At 50.0% G+C, this 22599-nt stretch overlaps 1 protein-coding gene across 2 annotated transcripts; it reads right to left on the reverse strand.

The window, feature by feature from the left end:
• Window positions 1-3261: 3261 nt before the first annotated feature.
• RMDN3 (regulator of microtubule dynamics 3) lies at window positions 3262-21525 on the reverse strand. Of its 2 annotated transcripts, none has more exons than XM_050336413.1 (12): window positions 21356-21525; window positions 20277-20478; window positions 19530-19676; window positions 15754-16021; window positions 14879-14981; window positions 13892-13952; window positions 8277-8352; window positions 7429-7506; window positions 7099-7197; window positions 6420-6473; window positions 5360-5440; window positions 3262-4692 (listed from the first exon to the last, which is right to left on the reverse strand). In XM_050336413.1, exons 1-12 carry the CDS (start codon window positions 21510-21512, stop codon window positions 4639-4641), a joined length of 1380 nt encoding a protein of 459 aa, XP_050192370.1. In that variant the 5' UTR covers window positions 21513-21525; the 3' UTR covers window positions 3262-4638. The 2 variants fall into 2 exon arrangements, with proteins under 2 accessions (XP_050192370.1, XP_050192369.1); XM_050336412.1 differs by having other exon boundaries at window positions 15748-16021.
• Window positions 21526-22599: the final 1074 nt, after the last annotated feature.

The raw sequence follows: 22599 nt of genomic DNA on the forward strand, positions 1-22599 counted from the left end.
TCGCTCCCGGTGTTCCCGGAGGACGCCGCGGGACCGGCAGTGCCCGGAGCTGTGCGGGGTCCGGCGGGAGGGGCTGGGGGGCTGCGCTGGCGGTCGGGGCTCGGTTCGGCTCCCGGGGCTGGCGGGGCTCGCTGTGGAGCGCTCCGTGCCCGTTCCGTGCGGGGGCTCGTGGGGAACTCCCCCTTCCTCGGGGAATGACCCGTCCTGCGGCTCCTGGAGGGGTGAGCTGAGCTCGGAACAGCGCGGGGCGGCTGGGATGGGCAAAGGCAGCCTCCTGCTGCTGCTGGAGCGCTTGGCAACCCAAAGAGGGAGGGAGATTTTCTCCCCTGCTTACGGAGCACGATACTGGGGCTGAATCGTTCCCAGGGAAGTGTCCGCTTGAACGAGGTGTTTCCCAGCGACATTCCAAGAGCCCTGAATGCTGGGCTTTGGGTCTTTGCGGCGACTGCTCTCTGGAAGCTCTTTGGAGAGAGGGCAGTCCGGCAGGTGTGCTGTCCCACACTCGGAGGGCAGGCGGCATCGCTTCCCTGTGCGCCCCCAGGGAGCCGCCACCTCTCCCCGGCTGGGAGAGGGGGAGCAGCGGGCGGAGGGAATCCCTCATCCCCCACCCCGGGGCTTCCGTGGAGAGCCGGTACTGCTGCTGCCGGTGCCCGGGTGCCCGTGGCCGGTGTCCCGGCGCTGCCGGATCCTGCCCGGCCGTTCCCTGTGGCGGAGCGGCCGCGGGGGCAGCGGGGCCAGCGGAGCCTCCGCGGCTCAGGGGCCGCGCGGCCGCGGGGGGAGCTGGAGGGGCCGGCGGCCCCCACGGGGAAGAACCCCCCTGCCCGCGGGCGTGCGCGCTTGAATCCCTGCATCGTCCCTTGGGAGCTGCAGCCCGGGCACGTGTGTTTTCCAAGGCATCGCTGGGGACAGGACAGGATTTGGGCAGGAGCTGCGTGGTGCCCTCAGCACTTGCCCTTGTGCAGTCCAAAGAAAAGGTGTTTTATTGCATTCCCAGGAACTGCTCCAACAGCTGTAGACTTCCCCCTACCTTCTCAGGGTAAGGATGAGGTGACAGATACAAAAGAAAACGAGCAAGGCATCAAATCCTGACTGCCCCGAGACACAGAACTGTGGCTAAGCAGAAATCTCTCCCCCACGGCCCCCTCACGCTCCACCCCCAGCCCACAGGGCAGCCGGGCAGCCCCGGTGCAGCTGATCCTGCAGTCTCTGGGAACTGCCACAATTCCTACGGGTACAACCATCCGCAGGGGAGGCTGTGGGGCGGCTTCAAGAGGCTCCCGCTGGCCAGACTCTGACCAACGAAGCCGGCTTTAGGCCAGGCCTGGCACTGTCCGGCCGTGGGCACGGGCAGCTTCTCATGAGCTCCAAGTTGGCCACCCCTGGAGCGCTGGCCAAGCGCCACGGCAGGGCCAAGGGTGGAGGGCACGGAACAGTGCTCGAGTCCTTGGAGTGCCCGAGCCTGAGGGCACCAAGAGCACTGTCCCTCCAGGGGGCCCAATCTCTCCCAAAATGCAGGGGGATCGTGCCTGTGTCCCAGACTGCTCCGGGGATCTGAGGGTCTTCCCGAGAACATCTCGGTGCTGGCGTGAAGGCCCTGGGATCTCTCGGAACCACAGGATAGCAGGCACAGAGTCCCTGCTGGGGGCCCATTTGGCTGCCTGAAAACAGCTCGGCAAAGAAGCCTCTAAGACTCAGCTGGGGAGTTTTAGAAGCCAGGCATTCCTTGCTTACAACACCCTGCAATGATCCCAGCCCACCGGGGGTCCTGGGAATCAGCTCCCACAGTGCACACAGAGGTGTCTCCGCTGCAGCTGATGGGAGGGCTCAGCATTACATGAGGGTTCATTTTGTTCCCTGCATTCCTGTTTCATATTCAGGACATTCCCCAACACCTGTTACCATACACACAAACTCTTATAAGGTCTCTGAGGGTCTCCATGGGGGGTCTCTGGTGGTCACCTGTGCCTGGAGCCCCCAAAGTTCTAAGTGACCACCTTATCAACTTCAAGACAATTCACCTGGTTGCAGAGTAACTTGGTGTTGCTTGGCTGCTGCCATTCTTTCTTTAGAAAAGGAGCAGAAAGCATTAATGCAGCACCAACAAAGTGAGACGAGCCTTTGCCTCATAACCCTCCACGGGGAAAGGTTTTGGAATTCCAAATAGACCCAGAGAGCAACAGCCCCTCAGCCCCACCACGGCTCCCCCCGGGGCTCCCCGGCAGGGAACGGGCTTACCCAGCCCCTGCAGCCCAGCCCAGTGCACACCCAAACACCGCCCAGCTCCCCCGTTCCACGGGCACAGAGCACACCGCGCTCTGCCCCCAGCCCAGCACAGCGGCATTCCCCAGACTGGCACAGCTCCAACTGATGCCATTAAACTCTCCATCTCCCAAATCAAGGTTCTCCTTTGCCATGGAGTTTTTGCCTGTCCCACAGTCCCGAGAGACCTCTGGCAGCTGCACTGCCCAAGAGCTGCTGTGGGACTGCTGGGGAATGCACCACTGGGAGCAAGACAGAAATAAATTAATTCAGAGCACTACCTTGAAAGATTAAAGGAAAAAACCCCATAACATTCCACGGCCTCCCTTTCTAAAGGGAACCGTGTGAGCTCCGTGTGAGCCGGGAAGCTCCAGGCTGTGGGAAAGCACCGGAGGGATGGAGGGAGCACGACGCTCCTCTCCTCGCTCCATCCCCAGTGCAGCCCCCAGGATACTCGGCACCACAGCTGGGGGAGGGCCCTGGGGATGCTTCGCTCCATCCCCATGGATCCTGCTGCCCCCCCAGCCCACCCAGAGCCGGAACCACCTCCGGAGGGGGAATGGAATGCCGGGTACAGATGCTCGGTTGGAAGGTGACACGTCCCCAGCAGCACCCAAATTCCTGCAACTCTGGGTTTGTTGCCTCCCAGCTCAGCAGATCCCCCTCTTCAGCATCCCTGGATGTTGTCCAGCAGCACCTGCCCAGGGGGTATGCGCCATAAAAATGCCCCCTCTCCTGAAAACACAGGAAACAGCAAACATCACCTTTGGGACGTGCCTGAGGAGGATTTCTTGACTTCCCTTGAGAAACCAACATAGAAAACAGGCCAAAAACTTGTGCAATTATTTAAAATGAACACTCAAACTCAGGCTCAGGCCAAGGGCAAAAGGCAGCTTCAGCATTCCACAGAGGAACAGGAGAGCAGCTCAGGAAGTATAAATGTCCCAAACACATCCCAAAATTACAGATCCAGAGACAGGGATCAGCTTCAGCCCCTCAACATTTAGTTTTCCATTTATAAATACCAATTTTTTATTGTTTTAAGCAAATACAGTTAATTGCACACGTGCCTGGTTGACAGGGGAAGAGACCAGCACCAATATTTTAGAGTTTAATTTGGAAAGGGGGGGGGGGGGCGAAAAACTGCCAAACCTATAAATCAGGAAGTTTTCACACTCAAGTTTGCTGTATGTTTCCCTTCCAATGTTATTTTCAGGAAGTAACAAAACCATCACACGTGTGAGGGACTAAAAAGGTGATTTAAGGAATGTTTTACTCTCACACTTTCTTACTTGACCCCTCACAACCACCACAGCACGGAACAGATGCTCAAAAATCAGTGTCCAGTAGCTGCCATTGGAATTTTAAGGGGTACCGAGGAAGCCTTGATAAATATTTGGGTAATTTCTCAAGACAGGTTTTCCTTCTCCATCTGTGTCATTGTCCAGCACAAAATTCCCTGTTCCTGCTTGGTCACCAGGAGCTGCCAGAGGAAATGTCAGTCGTTGGCTTCACCTCCTCTGTGTCGCCTCATTAGTCCAGAGGTTAATTAATTGGAAGGTAATAAATCTGCTTAGTGGTAGAAGAAGATCACAGCGAAGTATCAGCTCTGCCTGCTCCTGGAACCTGATCCCTGATCAGTAACTACTCTCCAAATTCAGTTATTCCAGCTAAACCACAGCAGCACAATTTGGAGGGACAGAAGTTTCCAGCCTCGTGGGAGGAAATCTTGAAGTTTAAAATCTTATTTCTCACTTCTCTGACTAACGAACCTCCTAAAAATCCAGCCTGGATTGTGCAGGAAAGCTCTTTGGTCCCGCTTGGAAATTGTTCTCCCCTAAATACCTACAAAAGGCATTATCAGTTATTTCAACTGATTCAATGAATCATTAAGGAAAATAGGAAACAACCTGGAAAAAACTTTGGCTGAAGTTTTCCTCGGGAATGAGTTGGGAGCTCAGCAGCAAGGCTGTCAGACAGGCAGAGTATGTGATATAAAATATATATGTGTATATATAAATATATACATTTATATCACAAAGTATATATCTCACATATACCTACCATAAATATATATATGACCACAAATATTTCTCTATCACAAACTCTACCTATAAACTCTCCCATACATACCTGTTTTCAGGAATGTGGCATTTTTAGGGGTCCTCAAATCAAGCACATGCAGTGCTGTACGAGGGAAAACAAACCACGATTTTATCCCATTAAATCCAAGATGTTTTCCTGGATGTGCTGCTGGGTGTGTTTTCCTGTCAGCTCCTTTGGCTTATCCATGAAGTGCACTGGGAATTGTCAGGATCATGAAACCCCTTTGGCATTTTACTGTCTCTGCAGTATCCACTGGGATGAGTGTCTCCAGAATTATTCCTTGCAGTCCAAGCGCATCTCCTCGAGTTCCCTCTCACTTTCTGCATCCTGGAAATGCAAGAAGGGAACAGATAAATGCACAGCTCAATTGAAACAACTAAAAAAGACAATTTCCCTTCTTTCTCCAACCCCAGACCAGGTTTTAAGCATACCAGAGAATCACAGAATCCTGGAATGGCTTGGGTGGGAAGGGACCTTAAAGCCCATCTCATCCCACCCACCTTCCACTAGCCCAGATTGCTCCAAGCCCCACCCAACTTGGCCTTGGACACTTCCAGGGATGGGGCACCCACAGCTTCTCTGGGCAACCTGTGCCAGGGCCTGCCCACCCTCACTGGGAAGGATTTCTTTTGGCAGTTTGAAGCCACTATGCCACATCCTGCACTCCAGGCTCTTGTCCAAAGTCCCTCTCCATCTGTCCTGTGGCCTCCCTTCTGTCACTGGAAGGCCCCCATCAGGTCACCCTGAAACTTCTCCAGGCTGAACAATCCCAACCCTCCCAACCTTTCTTCCCAGCAGAGCTGCTCCATCCCCCTGACCGTCCTGGTCTCTCCTCAGGACTCGCTCCAGCAGGTCTGCGGCCTTCCTGTGCTGGATCCCAGAGCTGGATGAAGTGATCCAGGTGGGATCTCAGTGGAGCAGAGGGGCAGGACCCATTTTCTCTCTGTAACCGAGTTCTCCCTGCTCATCCCAGAGCCCCTGCTGATCCTGTTACCTCTTTAGTGTTCCCTGGCAGCTCGGAGGCGAGGCTCACCCAGAGCGCGGCCGCAGAGCTGTTCCCCAGGTCCCTGTAGCACTGGGAAAGGAAAAGGACAACAGGAGAAGGGTTAAACAGGGAAAACCAGGCAGCAAACATAACTGGGCCACTGCTAAGAAGACCTATTTTTTGCCTTTTAACCACTAGCACTGACATTCCCTGCAGCATCCTTCATTCACAGAGCCTTAGAATCACACCAGATGAAACATTAAATATACTTAACTTCTTTTATGTTTTGTTTGTTTGTTTTGTGGGCAAGGAGATGGGGTTTTGGTTGGAGATTTTAAGGTGTTCCCCATGGTTTTCATCATTTCCAAAGTTCTATTTGGATTTCCACTTACTATTTCCTCACTCTGGTTTCACCACAAAACCTCTCTACTGGAATTGCACATCGTTCTCCAGGCTGTTAAAAATGAGGCTCAGCTGCAAGAGCTGTAAGAATAAATAATATTTATGGGAGTCTCAGAGTGTCAGACTAGATGCAAACTAGATGGGAGTCCTGGACATCCTCAAAGGCTTTGAAATCGCAACACAACAGATTTTTATTTTGAAGTTTGACCCACCAGAGCAGCATCTCCTTCCAAATCATTAAGATCCTAAATGCCCCCTTTAAATGTCGTGATGAAGGATGTGACCCAAAGTGACAGAGCCTGGGATCAGGGAAGAAAAATACCCTAAACCAAGTGGTCCTATTCACCTCTAAGGTAATTTGTACACTTGCAGAGTGTTTCTGGAGCTCAGTCACACCTGCCAGGCACCACAAGCCCAATAAAATCCCATCAGCCCACTTAAATCACACACAAGGAACCCCAAATTTTAATATCAACGCTGAAAGTCTGTTCAGGTTAAGACTTCCATGGATTTACTGCTGCAACTAAAAAGAAGTATTGTCATCTTACAAAATCTGGCTCCTGCATGGAGTATTTTCCACCTGCTCAGCACTTTACAGCCCAAGATGATTTTTTAATGTAACTATTTCTTACCCTAGGATCTAAAAAAGCAAGAAGTGAGTGCTTACCTTGGCAATGTAAACTCTTCCTGCTTTGGAAAATCCTGGGCTCAGCTCCTCGACCTGCAGGAACAGAGGAGGGTGTGACAGGGACGAGCAGATATGCAAGGACACATTTAATTCTTACATCAGGCTTATTGCTGCTCTTAAAGACAAAAAACAGAGGAAAGGAAAAAGGGAGGACTCCAAATAAATACATAAAGCACTGTGCCCCTGAAACCTTCGAGTAGTTGTTCTGAAACATTTGAAACAGAGAAGTAAGCCAGGTTTTTAATAAAACAATCCCCGAGAAATTAAAGTGACTGGATGGATCTCCACAAGTGATCCCAGGGATGAGCTCAGACAGTTCTGAGACTCTGGAAGCACAGCCCAGACGTGATTAGGACTGAGCAATGAATCAATGCATAGCTCTTACGAGGAAAACCAAACCCCTTAAAAGCCAGTTCTGAACACTTTGGCTCATCATTCTGATGTCCTCGACATCCCAGTCTTTTCTCTGGCTGTTCTGGAAAGGAGGCCCCACAATCTTCCCTTTCCCCAGCTTTCCTTCTCCAGGTTCCAGGAGATGGAGAAGCATCACGGAGCAGCCAGGGAGGGCTGAGCTTAAGCAGGACACAAACACCCCCTTTCCACCACCATGACCTGCGGAGGTCACTGATCCATCCCCTCTCCTGGCAGATCCCCTCACCCGCAGGAAGTTCTGGAGCGCGTCCTGCACCGTGGCCGTCGGAGGAGCCTCGAACAGCGCTGACACCGTCTTCTTCTCCAGCCAGCCCAGGTGGGCAACCTGCAGAGACAGGAAGGGCAAACCTGTCCCACCCACCGGAGAGCCAGCCAGGACCTGCCCTGCCTCTGGGAGCTGCTAGTGCTCCTGGGAGGAAGCCAAAGGCATCGGCAGATTCTGGATGAGAATCCCAGTCCTTACACCTGGTTTGCATCCACCTCTCTCTCAGTCAAACATGGAATTCAGTTCCAAGGAGGAATTAGACAGCAATAAGCAGCAACACAAGTGTGTTACCTGGTAACACCACCTGCCCATGAGATAGTACAGCTGGGGGTCCTCTGGCTTCAGCTCAATGGCTCTGTCGATGTGTTCCTGTGGGAAACCAGCACCAACACACGTCACACCTTCGTTAAAAGCAAGTAAACATCCACGAGAGCAGGAGGAGAAAGAGGGAAGGAAGGAATCCACAATTTAAGTGTTGTGATCAGTGCAATTACAGCTACAGATCCCCGATTTTCTTAAGAGTGGCTTCAGTGAGCACAGAAAAGCAGCACTTCACCAGGCCCAGGGACAGGAATTACTGCCCACACACGAGAAGGAAGCTGCCCTTCAGTTTATTCCACCTCCAGAGCTTTGCCATAACCACCTTACTGGTCATGCCATGAGCTGATGGGACAATAATTACCTGTGGCCTGTTCCAGGTGCATCCTCCTCCCCTGCAACATCCCCAAGGGAAATAAAAGAATATGAGGCAAATTAAATACTCTTGGGAGTATTTGCTTTACCTTTCTGGGAGGGTGCAGGTTGCTCACAGGCAGAGAGACAAGCTGGTGCTGTATCTTGTCACCACATGATAATTTCATGTTCCAATCTCTCAGTCTCATCATTTACATAAATTTTATTTGCAAGACTTCTTTTTTTTTTTCTCCTGAGATGATGGTGTGTAAAACTGCAGAGCTAGCCCACTCACTCTAGACAGACATTGCTGGAATCACCTTCCTCAGCCCAAAACACCCACTAATGGCATCTCTGAGACCTGCTACTTCCCTAAACAAGACCTGGAGCCAATTTTCCCAAGTTCCTACTACAGAAGTAAGTGTTGTTTGATACTTACACAGACCCAGGATGTCCTTTCCACTCACCTTAAAAACACAGCCGGCCTGGATGCGCTTGGGAATGCTCTCGTGTTCCGACAGCTGCCCACAAAGGATGGCAAACCTGCACAGGGAGACACCTGCATGAGCCAGGCAGGATTAAATCCACATTTAATCCACAGTTACCTGCTGTCCATGTCTTCAGAAAGAAGATATCCAAGTGTTCAAAGCCAGGTTGAACAGGGTTTGGAGCGAGTGGGATAGTGGAAGGTGTCCCTACTCATGGAAGGAGGTGGGACTGGGTGAGCTTTAGGGTCCCTTCCAACTCAAACCATCCCAGGATTCAATGAAGTGCACTAAAGCTCCACACCTCTCTGGGAAACACAAGGAATACTGGGAACCTGTAAAAACTGCAGTAAAAATGCAGTGCCTAAGAGGGTTTTAGCCTGAAGGATGAGGCAAATCAGCAGGAGGGCTGTGACGTCACACACAAACTCGCTGCACTGATGGCTAAAACTCAGGAGCAGCACACTTCCACAGCTGGAATTTCTTCCCTAAGCAAGGAAAGTGTGACAGGACAGAGCAGTGAAGAGTGAACTATTGCAGCAAGAGCCAGACTACAAGCAGCTCTAATTCACTACTGGGAGCAGCGACCTCCACATGCAGCACATGGGGCTCTACTTCCAGGGAAATATTGGCAAAACCTACCTATATCCTGCAGCTGGGGAAACAGAAGAGCACATTTTCAGTGCTGAAAGTGCAAAGCCATCCAGTTTTGCCCAGTAAGACATTGTGAGCTGTGAGCCTGAGAAGCAGGGCCCCAGTAAACGTAGCTATTGCACGAGCCGTGAAATTCAAGGCAGGTTCATTCCCTGGGCATTTGCACCCTCCCATCTCACCCCCCCACACCAGGGGTTCAAGCCCTCCCTCCCTGAATCACTTCCCAAGAAACAATCCCTCTCAGAGCTCTCAAGGGCACTGCTGTGGGCCAGCACACAGAGACTGAAGTTTGGTGTCTCTCATCTCACTCAGGAGAGAGCTCTGGGAAGGGAGGACACTTCCACCCCTTCCCTGGGTTTGGCTCAAAAAACATCAGGTGGAACAGATGGACAAATGAATAACGTCTAATTTTTTCCAAAAATAAAGTTGAAAAGAAGAAAGATGCAAGTAAGGCTCCCTTTTCCTGCATCCACATCCCAGTGCCGCTGGATGCTCTGCCATCGCTATCCCAAGGCATCCCTCGGGACAGTTAAACAGAGCAGATGTACAGGAATCTGTCAGAAGGCTTTTCAATCTCCAACTACACTTCCTTCAGTATTATGAAATCCCAGGAATTCCCTCACACCTCACTGCTTCTGCCTGAGCTCCATTTCCAATGTCTAAGTTCCAACATGAAGTCGCACCCCCTGAATATTTACGATTTTGCCTTAAATCTCCTTCCTTTCCTTTGTTAATTTTCCTGTGGGAAAGCTCTGGTTCTGTTCCAAAATTCTTATTTTTCATGGGAATGGCAAAGATTACCAGATCAATGTGTTACTGGATAAAAATCCTTTCCCTTGGTTGGAAAAGCTCCCAGCTGTATCGCCCCACTCTGATGGAATAAGTGTTTTTAGGATCGTCTCCAGTTTGTTTCCCAACAAAACATCAGCCTGGGCTAAATACCCCCAGCCACAACACAACTGGGGTTGAGAAATACAAGCCAATAAAAGGCTTATTTTCTACAATCACCGAGATCAAACATTCCTAGACAATAAATCCCGCAGTTGTCTCATGTCAGGAAATAAAAATTCCAGGATTTTTTTTCTGATTTCTGCTGTCCTCTCCTCTGCTTGTTTAGCTCAGCTGTTCATTCCAGCTCATTCTGTGGAATGCCTCAGGATGAGAGTCACCAGAGACACTATGGAAGTGCAGGAGGGCTGAGCAGCAGGACCAGGAGACGTGAAAAATTAGGATTTAGGGGATTTTCCTTCCCTGTGACCTCCTGCAGCACTGCTCAGATCCAAGTCTCAGCAGCTTTCATTAGGATATCGCTTGATTAATTATTAACCAGATTCTTCATTAAGCTGCTGACAGTGGGAAAGCTGCAGTTCCCACAGGGATCTCAGCTCAGGATTTTCCCCATTTATTAGAAGAATAAACCCTGTGGAAACAGATACCCCAGCTGAGAGAGCCTGTTCTTCCAGCTTCAATCTCCAGGCAAAAGTGAGGCAGGCAGACGTGCTGCTCCTTTCCTTCCAGCCCACAGACCCCACGTGGGAGAGCTCCTGTGTTCTGGATGTTCAAGTTCCTTCCCCAATTAACCTTCCAGGGCACACACAGGTCAGGGGGATTGCCACCAGCCAGCTCTAATTCCAGGCTGGTTTTCCTCCTCTGCATTCTGAAATATCTCCTAACTATTCCTGCAGTTGCTGCTGCCTCATATTGTCAGTAAATTCCCTGTTTCATCTGCCTACGGAGCAGAAAACAGTCAGCTCATAAACCCAGAATCCATCTCAAAGCTGGCCAGACGCGGGCAGTGACCCAGCAGAGTCACATCCTGGAGCACTGCCAGTTGTTCAATGACAGCTGTCTCCCAGGCACACCCCGAGTGCTGTGACTTTTCCAAAATCCAGGATCTGCCCACAGACAGCCAGCTGCACCCACGGAACTGAGAAGGGTTGGTGAGCAAGTGTGCAAGATGTTCCACCAAACTCACAGACTGTCTAGAAGAAAAGGGCACATTTCGGAGGCTCATCCAACCCAATCCCACTTCTCCATCGCACACAGAGTATCTCCAAGAGGGCCAAAGCTTATTATTCCCTCTGCAACAGTCAGCACTTCACTGAAAAAAATATTCCACTCAAACTAAAAGCAACACCTGCACAATTTTCCCCAGATTTCTCTGAAATCCCTCTGGTTGCACCTCCAATATTTCTGTCATCAACTGGAGTGGAAGGCAAGGCAAACCTAGAGCTCACTCTGATCCCTAAAGATGGTACTGGGCTGGAAATTCTAAAGGGCCACAGCTGTTTCTCACTTCATTTGTGAGATGTCCCATATTTGTGTCTAAGCAGCAAAGCCCAGAGGTTTTTGCACTGTCATATTTCTACCTTATTTCTTTGTATTTTGTATCTCTTCCACCACTCCCTCCCAAGATGCAAGAACAGGCTTAGGAACTTGCTCTGTCCTGCTCGTGGGCTGGACTCAGCTAAGGGAGAAATCAGCTTAGCTGGACAGAAATTCTACCTGCTCAGAGATGTTTTACAATCAAAGCAGGGAAAGATTTTGATGCCTAAATCCCAAGAAAGAATCAGGTCCTTGTTCAACTAGGAGTGCAGAGGCTTCAGATCACTCGCTCCAATATCCCTCAGCCTTGGATCCACAAATAAATCTACTCCAAAGGTACCAAGTGCATTTAACACCCAACACAGTTCCCACACCTTCTGTTCCTAAATGAGCCTCCAAAATGAGCTGCAGCCAGTGATGCTCCCTCCTCACTGATTCCCCAGCAGGAATCCTTCCCTTTCCCAAATATTTCCTTTGCTTGTGGCTTTAGAATGCCAGTAATTACTGCAACACCCAGGAAAAGGACTGGGAATATTTCTATTAAAATGACCATTTAGGATGCAGTGGGAAAGAGAAGGATGATGTTTGGGATGCTGTATATGGAAATAAGAGTGCAAAGGACCACATCCCATCAGCATCACACAAACCCATCCTGCTCCCACAGATTGTGTCCTGCACTGGACTCCCCCCACTTTTGCCTGGGAAAATGTATGGAAGAGGGAGAATAATATGGGAAAGACAACGTGGGCAGTGAGAGATAATTAATTATTCCCTATGACAAGGGATAAGAAGGGATTAGGGTTTTCACAAAAGGAATTAGGCACTAGAGAGAGGAATATGACAGAATAAAACTGTAATTTAAAGCAAGTGTGAACAATATTCTCCATAAACCAAGAGCTGGGGTGCCAAATCCACCCCCAAAAAGCTTTAAAGCCTCTACTGTTTTTTTTCTCCTCAGGATAAATTCAATTAGCACAAAAAAAGGCTGCAATTAAACCAGCTTGTGACCACCTCAGAGCTGGGAAGAGAGTAATTTCCTGTTCCATTGGTGGCAGTAAATAATAATTTCTGTGCTGATAAAGGGAATTACATATTCATTCCCAAGAAACCCCACGCCTCCCACAGGCTGCTCTGCTGCTTCCTTTCTCCAGCTGCTCTGAGGAGCTAAAAGCAAGATGTAGCTGTGCAGGAGCCTTATTCCTGTCTGGGAAAAGGGTCTGGGAGGCCCAGAACTGTCTCAAAATCTGAATTACAAAGCAAAACTATCCAGCTGGGACCCCGGAGTAGAACCTTGCTTTGTAAAACACTAACTTAAAGATCTACCCTGGCAACCAAAACCTACTTTTTTCAAGCTGTTAAGCCAGCAGAGCCCAATACCATCATCTGCTGGAGATTTTCCTGCCCCCAAAATTCATCCTTCCTATCACAGCTTTAATTGGAAACAGCAATTCATTACTAACAACTGAAATACAGTCTTTTTAAGGTAATAAAGGCATTTATTCAGGTACCAGTAGTCCAAAACAGCCATCCAAAAAAACTTGCTCATTAGAAGAGCACAGATCTTGTTTGGTAAAGATACTCAGTATCTTGTTTTCCCAATAATTTCCATTAAAAAAAGTGATTTCTCATTTATCCTAATTTAAGTGTTGTCAGTCCTTCACAGTAACTGCTGACAAACATTGCTCATGGAGGAATTCACCAGAAAAGCCAAAAAGTAAATTCCCTTAGCTCCACAAAGCTCTCTTTTGGAGTAATTTAAAAATAAAAAAAAAAAGAGAGCAATCCTTTCAATTCCATCCATGAGTTGGAAGCAAAGCTTTAAGGGAGTGAGGTCCTTCCCTCTCATCTCCCTCCTTACTGAAATCTGAGTACAAATGTCGGTCACAACCCCCTGCTTGGCTGAACTGCAGATCATCTTCTCTTCTACCATGAAAAAAAAGACATGAAATCCCTTTGTTTAAATTCAAAGCAGAGCCACGTGCTGCTGTCTCCCTTCATTTCCAAGCCAGAGGCTTTGCAGCACCTCTGAGACGAAGCAGCAGTGCCAGGAAACACTTCCAGGAGGCCCTGAAAGCCTGTCTGCTAAAAAGGATGGTTCTCCTTCCTCCAGAGTGAAGATGAACAGAGGACATTTGGCACAGCACCAAACCCACAACTCCCAGGCTCCAGAAATCTCAACCCAGCCTGGTGAACACCGAACAGAGCTCATGTTGCTTGAGCTTCATCCCAAACCCGTTTTATCAGCAGTTGGTCCCCCAAAGTCTCAGCTGGAAGCTCAGCCACCAAAGTTCATCCACGTGTCAGGTGCAGACTCACACACCCCTTGAGAGAAGCTGTTCCTGTATCCAAAAAAGTCCACAAGAAAAAACCCTCTGTCTGCCAAAGCCATTCCTCACACCAAGGAACCAAAGTTGTTAAAAATAAATGGCTTTTTGGATGGAAAAAACCCCTCAGTGTAGGATACTGCAAGTAAGAGCAAGTAAGTGTTCAGGATTTTGTTGGGTTGGGCTTTTTTCCATTATGACTTTTTTAACTGCAGCTCAGCTCACAACAACCTCCAAGTTGTTTTCCTAAACTTTTTATAAGCAAGAAGTAAAAAAAAAAAAAAAGTCACATACCACTGGTGGCACTCAGCACTTTGATCCCACTTCTGTAAGGCAAGTTCCAGCTCTTTCTTCCCTGGAAAAAAACCACATAGTCAGAGGTAAGAAATTCAGCTGCTTTCTCTCCTGACTTCTTTCTTTGAGGATGCTGGAGTACAATAATAGACAGATATAGGTATAAAAATAATATATTGGTTAATTTTATAACACATGTGGTCTGAAAATGCCCCGTTAAATAATTTCATCCTTTTGCAGCCTCAAAAAACTGCAAACTAAGCATTTACTGGAGATTAAGAAGACCAGAGAAAACTTCAAATTCCAAGTTAATTAAATGGCTACACTGATTTCCAGAAAAGAATAATTATATTAGCTATAGTCTTCATTTATTCAGCTACATGCATAATAAACAGGGCAGAAGTCATTTAGATTAATACCTTTTGTTGCACATCTTAACTGAAATAAAGATGATATTTTTGTTCTCTTGTGACTCACCTAAAGCCTTGTGAACACATCTGAGGTGGTAAAGAAGGAGGGAATTAAATTAAAGCGACTCTTCTAAGCAAACACCCATCTAAAAATCTATTTCTTTTTTTATATCTGCACGTGCTGGCAACACAAAAAATCAAATGTGCTACAACCAAGGCTTTTGTTTGTTTGTTTGTTTCTTTTTTATTTTTTTATTTTAATATCAGAGAGGATATGGGTGCCAGGTTAGAGAAACCAGCTTTTATGGCTTTCAGTAGGTCTTAGCCTACTCACACTCTTTCAGCAAGCCCAAAATTGAAATTTATGAGTAAAAAAAAATCTATAAATTATATTTCTAGATTTATATAGAAGCCTATGCTTATACTTTTAAGCATAAAACACTCCAGCACTGCTGCCCACTCACCTAAAAAAAGCAGCTTAGAAGGGAGAACAATAACTGCACTCCACTGCTGGCAGGTGGAGGGTTCCTAAAGCTCATGGTTGGGGTTTGCTTCGCCTCGGCATGGAATTCCTTACCCTCAGATGCGTAGGATTGCTTCTCCTCCTCGTCCTCCGTGAGCTCCCACATGTCGCTGTGAGCCCGGGCCAGGCGCCACAGGAATTCCCTCTGCCCTGCGTACTGCACAAAAACAGGAATGCTGTGGATCGAGGGCCCCCCGCCACCGACAAAGGGAATTACAAACTAACACCGAGCAGGGCCACACGTTAGGGTTTTTTTTTTAAACTTTTTTTTTAAACCTTAAAATGCCCCAACTCTGCAAGAGCTGAAGCAGAATCAGAGCAGAGAGGGTTGGGAGGGGTGAGTTTCTAACGAAGTGTGGGCACGGTACAGGGCAGGGATTGTCCCCCCATGCTGGGCACTGCGGGGGCACCTCAAATCCTGTGTCCAGCTCACGGCACGAAGGGTATCAAGGGGTTGGAGAGAGTCCAGAGAAGGGAATGGAGCCGGGCAGGGGTTGGAGCAGCAGGAGGGGCTGAGGGGGCTCAGCCTGGAGAAAAGGAGGTTCAGGGGGGACCTTCTGGCTCTGCAACTCCTTGACAGGAGGTGGGAACCAGGGGGGGGTCGGGCTCTGCTCCCAGGGAACAAGGGACAGGAGGAGAGGGAAAGGCCTCAAGTTGTGCCAGGGGAGGGGCAGCTTGGACACCAGGAAGAAATTCTTTATGGAAAGCGTGGTTAAACATTGGCAGGGGCTGCCCAGGGAGGTGGTGGATTCCCACTCTGGAGGTGTCCAAGGAAGGCCTGGCCGTGGCACTCAGTGCTCTGGACAGGGGGACAAGGTGGGGATCAGTCACAGGTTGGACTCTCAGTGAACAAATTCTTCCTGATGTCCAACCTGACCCACCCCCAGCACGGGGAATCACTGCTGGAAAACACAACAAGGCACCTTTACCGCCAGCTTGTTGTTGAGGAGCAGCTGGAAGCCCTCTCTCCTGTCCTGCTCGTCCCCACTGTGCAGGCGGTCAGCCTGCTGCAGGAGCTGCCCCAGCCCCTCCTCCAGGGACGAATCCAGGCTCAGAGGGGCTTCATCCTCAGGCACCAAGTCCAGGGAATCCCGGCGCACCGTCCGCACTGTGTCACAGCTCACTTCATCCTCCCCTTCCTCGCTCTCCCTCTCCGACTCCCGGTCATAGTCGGACTCGGCGTTGGCCGTGGTGTAACTTTGGGAGGGGAAAAAAAAACCAACACAAAATCAGTTGTAGGAGCTATTCCTAACAGAAGAAGAGGAGCATCTCAGCTTATCCTGCACAACATAAGTGCCTAAATCCTGGATTTCTTTCGCATTATTTCCCATGTAATATCTCAAAAACTCTGAAGGAAAGTACAGAATGCTGAAGGATGAAGGTCCCTTGGAAGTTAAGTCACAAGTGGGTTTTGAGCAACCTGGTCTAGTGGAAGGTGTCCCTGCCCATGGCAGGGGGCTGGAACTGGATGAGCTTTAAGGTCCCTTCTAACCCAAACCATTCCAAGATTTTAAGTGTCCCCTCCTCACTTGCACACCCTGCCAGCCCCTCTTAGCCCTTCTAACTGCAGCATAACAGAATGAAACAGCTAAAAACAGAGGCAGGACTTTTCAGTTCAATATATGGATTATAAAGGAGAACTTCATCAATCCATCTGCAAAGTATAACCTGAGGGATTTAGCCTGTTCCAGGGAATTTTAGGCACAATAGCTCTCCTGGCAACACCTCATCCCTCCAGCATCCTGGTCACTAAATGCTACACAGCTCATTCCCACTGCCAGGTGAAAAAGGTGAAGGACAGCAGGAAAGCCACCAAGACTCTTTTCCAGCAGCAAGAAATCCAGCAAGGAGCAAGAGGACGAGCCACAAGGAGACACCACACGTGAAAAACCCGGGGAATGATTCACGGTCCAAAGAACCAGGACGTGGTTTAGGGAGGGTTTTGGTGGTGCCACAGTGATGGTTGGACTCCATGACCCTGGAGGTCTCTTCCAACCTCCTTGATTCAGTACAGCTCAGATCCAAGCTTCTGACAATGGCTAAAATTAAGCTCCCCCAGCACCTAAGGTGGGAATTTAAAATTTAAACCAGCATTATACAGTGGCACCACTGGAGAGGGGGTATCTACTCATGAAGCCAATTCCTTTTAAAGTAAGACTATTTGTCCCCCTCAGGCTGACCTGCAAGCTCCTAACTGCAGAACAGGCACGAATCAGGCAGTAATTTCAAAATGTGCACTTTAGTATGTGGATTTTGTTGATTGAGGTGAATAACAAGACAACTGCAGCAGTTCTGCCAGAATTAAACTCACTGCAGGCTGGGGGCACTGGGTACCTCCAGCACTGTGTCCTGGCTGGATCACTCTTCCCAAGGAACAGCCCTGTGATCCTGCCTTTGTGTGGGGACACAGATATGTGCCCCCAGCCTGTATCTGAAGGAGGCAGTGACAGCACTTTGCCCACACCTTGATAACAAGACACATCTGGCTATCAAAGCTTCACTTTTCTGAGAACCATCCATAATCTTCACGCATTTCCCTCTCTGGCAGAGGGTGAACCAACACCCTCGCTCAGTACAGCCTCCAAACCCTCCTCCAGGAATTTAAACCCCACCATTTCGTGGATAATGCAGCAACAAAGGGGTAGGTGACACTGGCCGAGCTCTGTTTCACGTGAAAAGTTTCATTTCTTTACATTTCTTAAGATTAATTAACAAGATATCAATATTAAGGTATTATTAGTTCTCTAGACTACCCCATTTTCAGTAGCTGGACACAAACTCCTCAAATTCCCAAATTTCCCCATCCTAACTCCCAGCATTTTCCTGGCAGCTGCCAAGATTTCAGTCCTTCAGCTCAAAAAACCCCCACATTTTCCCCCAGTTGCTGCAGTTCAAAAAGACAAGGAACAGGGCAAGTTCAAAGCTTTCAGGGAGATTAAGGGATTTAGATGTCATCAGCCTGTTCTCCTGAATTGACAATGATGGAACTGGAATACTTTAGGATGACCTCTGGCTAAAGCACATCCTGAAGGAAAAGAGACTCTGGAACAAAAAAAAGCCCATGGAAAGAAGAGGCAAAGAAGCCCAAAAACCAAAGCCACACATGGAAATTCAACAGCCCAAAGCTGATCCTGACCAAACTGACATTATCCCTGTGGTCTTCCACAGGGAGAATTATATTATTCCAGGTTTTTGTTTTTTTTTTTAATTTAGATGAGCGTTCTAATTACAGATTTTTAATTACAATGTAAGAACTCCTCCAACCATCACTGGACTCCCAATAAATCAATGAGGCTTTGCAGTAAAACACACCCCTGTTCCCCTAAGGAGGTGCCTTTTCTGAACCTCTGCATTCCTTGGGCCTCTGTCACAACTTACAGTTTTCTACGAGCAGGGACATCCCAGGCTGGGATCAAGGTGGACAAAACCCACCTTTTCCATCCATTTGACAAAAGCCATCGTCACCCTGATGATTCAGAGCATCTGCTATTACCCAAATAGCAAAGTCTCATCTTCAGAACCAACTCTGTATTTTAACATCTGTTCTGCATCCTCCTTCCCTGTTACACCACCATGACTCACTCCCTCCCTCATTCCCCTCTCATTCCAACACCCACTCCAGAAGAATGAGGCCCTACAACCCCAGTGACATCACACCAGCTCTCTCCTGCCTCACCAGCTCCAGTTGTGAGAGAGAAACACTGGTATGACACGATTTTAGGGCAGTCACAAATTGCCCTCCTGCAGATCCTGGGAAGACAAATCCCTGCTGCCAAGTGCTGGTACCAGCTCCCAGGTCATTTGGCTGCTCCCCATCGTGCCCACAGTCCCCCTGAAATGCTCCCACTGCCACAAAATCTCTCTTTGAACTACATTTCAACTGCTCTGGGAAAACTTATGTGTTTTGGGACACACACACATATGTACCACACACACATACCTCAAATGCTACAAAACTGGCCTGACTGAGGCACAAAAGAGCAGCATTTCCTCCGAAAATCAGCACTCACAGCAGGTGTGCAGGAGAACTCTTGTTTTACTTGTCTAATATGAATATACCTAAAGCCATATTGTTATTTTTAATGATGTTCTTAAAGTACTCAGTACTTCCCTGTCCTGTGCAGGGCCAGGAGCTGGACTTTGGTGATCCTACCAGGTCCCTTCCACCTCAGGATATTCCCTGATTCTGTGAGTTTATAACCTTCACCTGATTTTAAACTCTAAGAACTTAAAACAATTGAACTCACACTGAGAAAAAAAACTCTAAGCAATACTCTAGTTGAAGCCATCCAGTTAATTGAAGACATTCAGTTAATTAATTCTGAAAGTTTTTCAGACACTCAAAAATACATTATTGTCTTGAGATTTTATTTCTAAACATTCTCACTTCGGTCCCAGGCTGGACTTTTGCTTCCTTTCTTTTTATAAGGTTCCTTAACCAAATTATTCTGTTAAAAAAACCCTCCCTCTCTCTATATATATATATCTATATATATATGACTTTTTTCTTTCTCTAGAAGTCAGGACTGTTGCAGATCTCTCACTCTGGTCCTGGCAGTAACACATTCACTGCAATAAAAGCAAATTAAAACAGGCCGACAGACACCCAGTGGGGAAAAAAAAATCCCTTAATTTCTGTGATAAACTGCTCAAATGTGGCACAAAAAGCCCCTAAAAGCTGCTCCTGGCCTGGTATTCTGCTTACCCCCCTTCACTCTCTCCATCATCCGTGTTGGCATTCCCTGAGCTGGCTGTGAAATAAATGGAGCTGGAGCCTGTGGAGTCACTTCTCTCTCTGGGATAGGGGAACCTCCTCCGGCGATTCAGTCTCTGCGTTTCTTCCAGGTGGGACCTGTGAGGGAGGGAAAAGGAAAAAGAAATGAATCTTGGGTAGTGAAATAGCTGCTATTTCCCTTCCCTTCTCCTCTCCAGCAGACTCCATCCAATCTTCTTTACATCCAAAGAATTCACAGGGTGCTTTCCTGTGGCTTATACAAACATCCCACGCCCAGGCAGGTTGTATTTTCCAGGTAAAGCAAGTCTTGCTCCATGTCCACTCCATGTCCAATCCATGTATAATCCATATATGAATATTCATCAGGTCTCTTCATCGGGAACCAGAGTGGCAGGACAAGGAGTAATGGGATAAGACTGAAAGAGGGGAAATTGAGGTTGGGTATCGGGAAGGAATTCCTCCCTGTGAGGGTGGGCAGGCCCTGGCACAGGTTGCCCAGAGAAGCTGTGGCTGCCCCATCCCTGGAAGTGTCCCAGGCCAGGCTGGACGGGGCTTGGAGCAACCTGGGCTAGTGGAAGGTGTCCCTGCCCATGACAGGGGGTGGCACTGGATGGGCTTTAAGGTTCCTTCCAACGCAAAGCATCCCATGACTGTGGATTCTATGGATGCTGTGCTGTGGGGTGAATGGGCAGCAGGCAGGAGGGGCAGGGCTGGTACCTGACTTCCCCCACGATCTCCACAGCCAGGTTCTGGAGGCTGTTCCGCAGCTCCTCCACCTCCTTCCTCAGCTCCACGATGTTCCTCACCACGAAGTCCAGGCGCTCCAGCAGCTCCAGCTGCTGGTCCTGCCCCAGCAGAGGTGTGTGCGTGGCTCCAGCCCCCTCCTCCCCAGGGACCAGCGCTCCAGGCACGGCTTGGGCTGGAGAAGAACAGAACAAATTCTTTAGATGCCCATGGGAAAGGATTCCATGTGGGAAATCTGACTGCAGTGCTGTTGGCCAGGGACAGGAGGTTTGATCTTGATAGGGCCATCAAGATGATCAGAGGGATGGAGCACCTCTCCTATAAGGAAAGGCTGGGAGAATTGGGATTGTTCAGCCTGGAGAAGAGAAGGCTCCAGAGAGACCTGAGAGGCCCTTCCAGTGCCTAAAGGGGCACCCGGCCCTGGCACAGGTTGCCCTCCAACCTAAGGCCCTGGCACAGGTTGCCCCGAGAAGCTGTGGCTGCCTCATCCCTGGAAGTGTCCAAGGACTGGTTGGACGGGGCTTGGAGCAACCTGGGCTAGAGGGAGGTGTCCCTACCCGTGACAAGGGGTGGGACTGGATGAGATTTAAGAATCCTTCCAACCCAAACCATTCCGGGATTCCATGAGTCTATGATCACTGTGAAAAACCACAGTTTCACTTTCCATTCCTGAAGTTTTGCACAGATGTGGAAAAAACCCGGCAAGTTCAGGGTTCAGTGGGCATCAACATCCCCACTGCATTTCCACACCATTTCTCCTATTCCAGCTCCACTGCCCCTACGTTTCCCCCTATTCCAACGCCCTTTTCTCTATTCCAGTCTCATTCCCACCAGCACAGCCCCACTTCTCCCAGTCCAAACCACGTCCCCCATTCCAACCCCATTTCCCCTATCCCAACCCCACTCTTTCTGTGCCAGCCCCATACCCCCATTTCGACCTCATTTCCCCCATCCCCTCTCTCCCAACCCCACCCCTTCTATCCCAGCCCCATCCTCTCCATCCCAGCCCCCCTCCAGCCCCGTCCGCTCCGTGCCCGCTGTCCCGCGCGTACCGCGGCCGTGCGGCGCGGCCGCCTCCCTCCAGCGGCGGCGCAGGGCCCAGAGCAGCCCGAGGCCGAGGCCGGCGCCCGCCCCCAGCCCCAGCGCCAGGGCCAGGCGGGGCCCGGCCCGGGCGGGGACCGCCACAGCCACGGCCACCGGCACGGCCATGGCGGCTCCGGGCACCGGGCGCGGGCCGCGCGCACCGGGCGCGTCACCGGGCGCGGCCCCAGCGGCCCAATGGGCGCGCGCAGCGTCAGCGGCGGGGCCGCGCACGGCACGGGCGGCGCGGGGGACGCGCCCACGGCCGGCACGTGGAGCTGCACGTGGGCAGGGAGCGGCGCTCGCGCCGGGAACGGGACCGGGAACGGGACCGGGACACGGACCGGGACACGGACCGGGACAGGGACCGGGACAGGGACCGGGACACGGACCGGGACAGGGAGCGGCGCTCACACCGGGACCGGGACACGGACGGGGACAAGGACAGGGCGGCGCTCGCGCCGGGAACGGGACACGGACCGGGACATAGACAGGGACAGGGACAGGGAGCGGCGCTCACACCGGGACCGGGACACGGACCGGGACAGGGCAGGGAGCGGCGCTCGCACCGGGAACGGGACACGGACCGGGACACAGACAGGGACAGGGAGCGGCGCTCACACCGGGACCGGGACCGGGACCGGGACACGGACCGGGACACGGACAGGGAGCGGCGCTCACACCGGGACCGGGACAGGGACACGGACCTGCGGTTACACCTGGACCTGTATCTGTACCTGTACATGTACCTGTACCCACAGTTACACCTGTACCCACATTTACACCTGGACCTGGACCTAAAGTCACACCTGTACATGACCCTAAAGTTACACCTCTACATGAGCCTAAAGTCACACCTGTACATGCACATGGACCTAAAGTCACACCTGTACTTGAGCCTAAAATTACATCAATATATGTATATGAACCTAGTCACAGCTGTACCTGCACGTGAACCTATACTTAAACCTGTACATGTACCTAGTTACACCTGTACATGAACCTACAGTTACTCTTGTGCCTGCACATGGATCTACAATTACACCACACCTACAGTTCCAACCACACCTGTACCTGTACCTGAAGATACACCTGTACCTGTACCAAGTTCTTTCCCAAGTAAATAATTTCCAGAGAGACCCTTTAACACCCTCAGAGCAGTGGAGAACACCTGCAGGCTGGGGGTACGTGGAGTGAAATCCCACTGGACTGGGTG

Source organism: Myiozetetes cayanensis, unplaced genomic scaffold (assembly GCF_022539395.1).
Source record: "Myiozetetes cayanensis isolate MyiCay16 unplaced genomic scaffold, myiCay2020 scf6-25, whole genome shotgun sequence".
NCBI classification, from domain to species: Eukaryota; Metazoa; Chordata; class Aves; order Passeriformes; family Tyrannidae; genus Myiozetetes; species Myiozetetes cayanensis.

What these genes read in the sequence shown, in the direction of transcription:
- RMDN3 (XM_050336412.1), bottom strand. Translation starts at nt 21,512, where the DNA reads ATGGCCGTGCCGGTGGCCGTGGCTGTGGCGGTCCCCGCCCGGGCCGGG. An exon ending in GAGATCGTGGGGGAAGTCAG is followed by an intron (nt 19,677 to 20,276) that starts GTACCAGCCCTG and finishes CCTCCCTCACAG; the next exon opens with GTCCCACCTGGAAGAAACGC. An exon ending in GAAGAGTTTACATTGCCAAG is followed by an intron (nt 5,441 to 6,419) that starts GTAAGCACTCAC and finishes TTCCTTTCCCAG; the next exon opens with TGCTACAGGGACCTGGGGAA.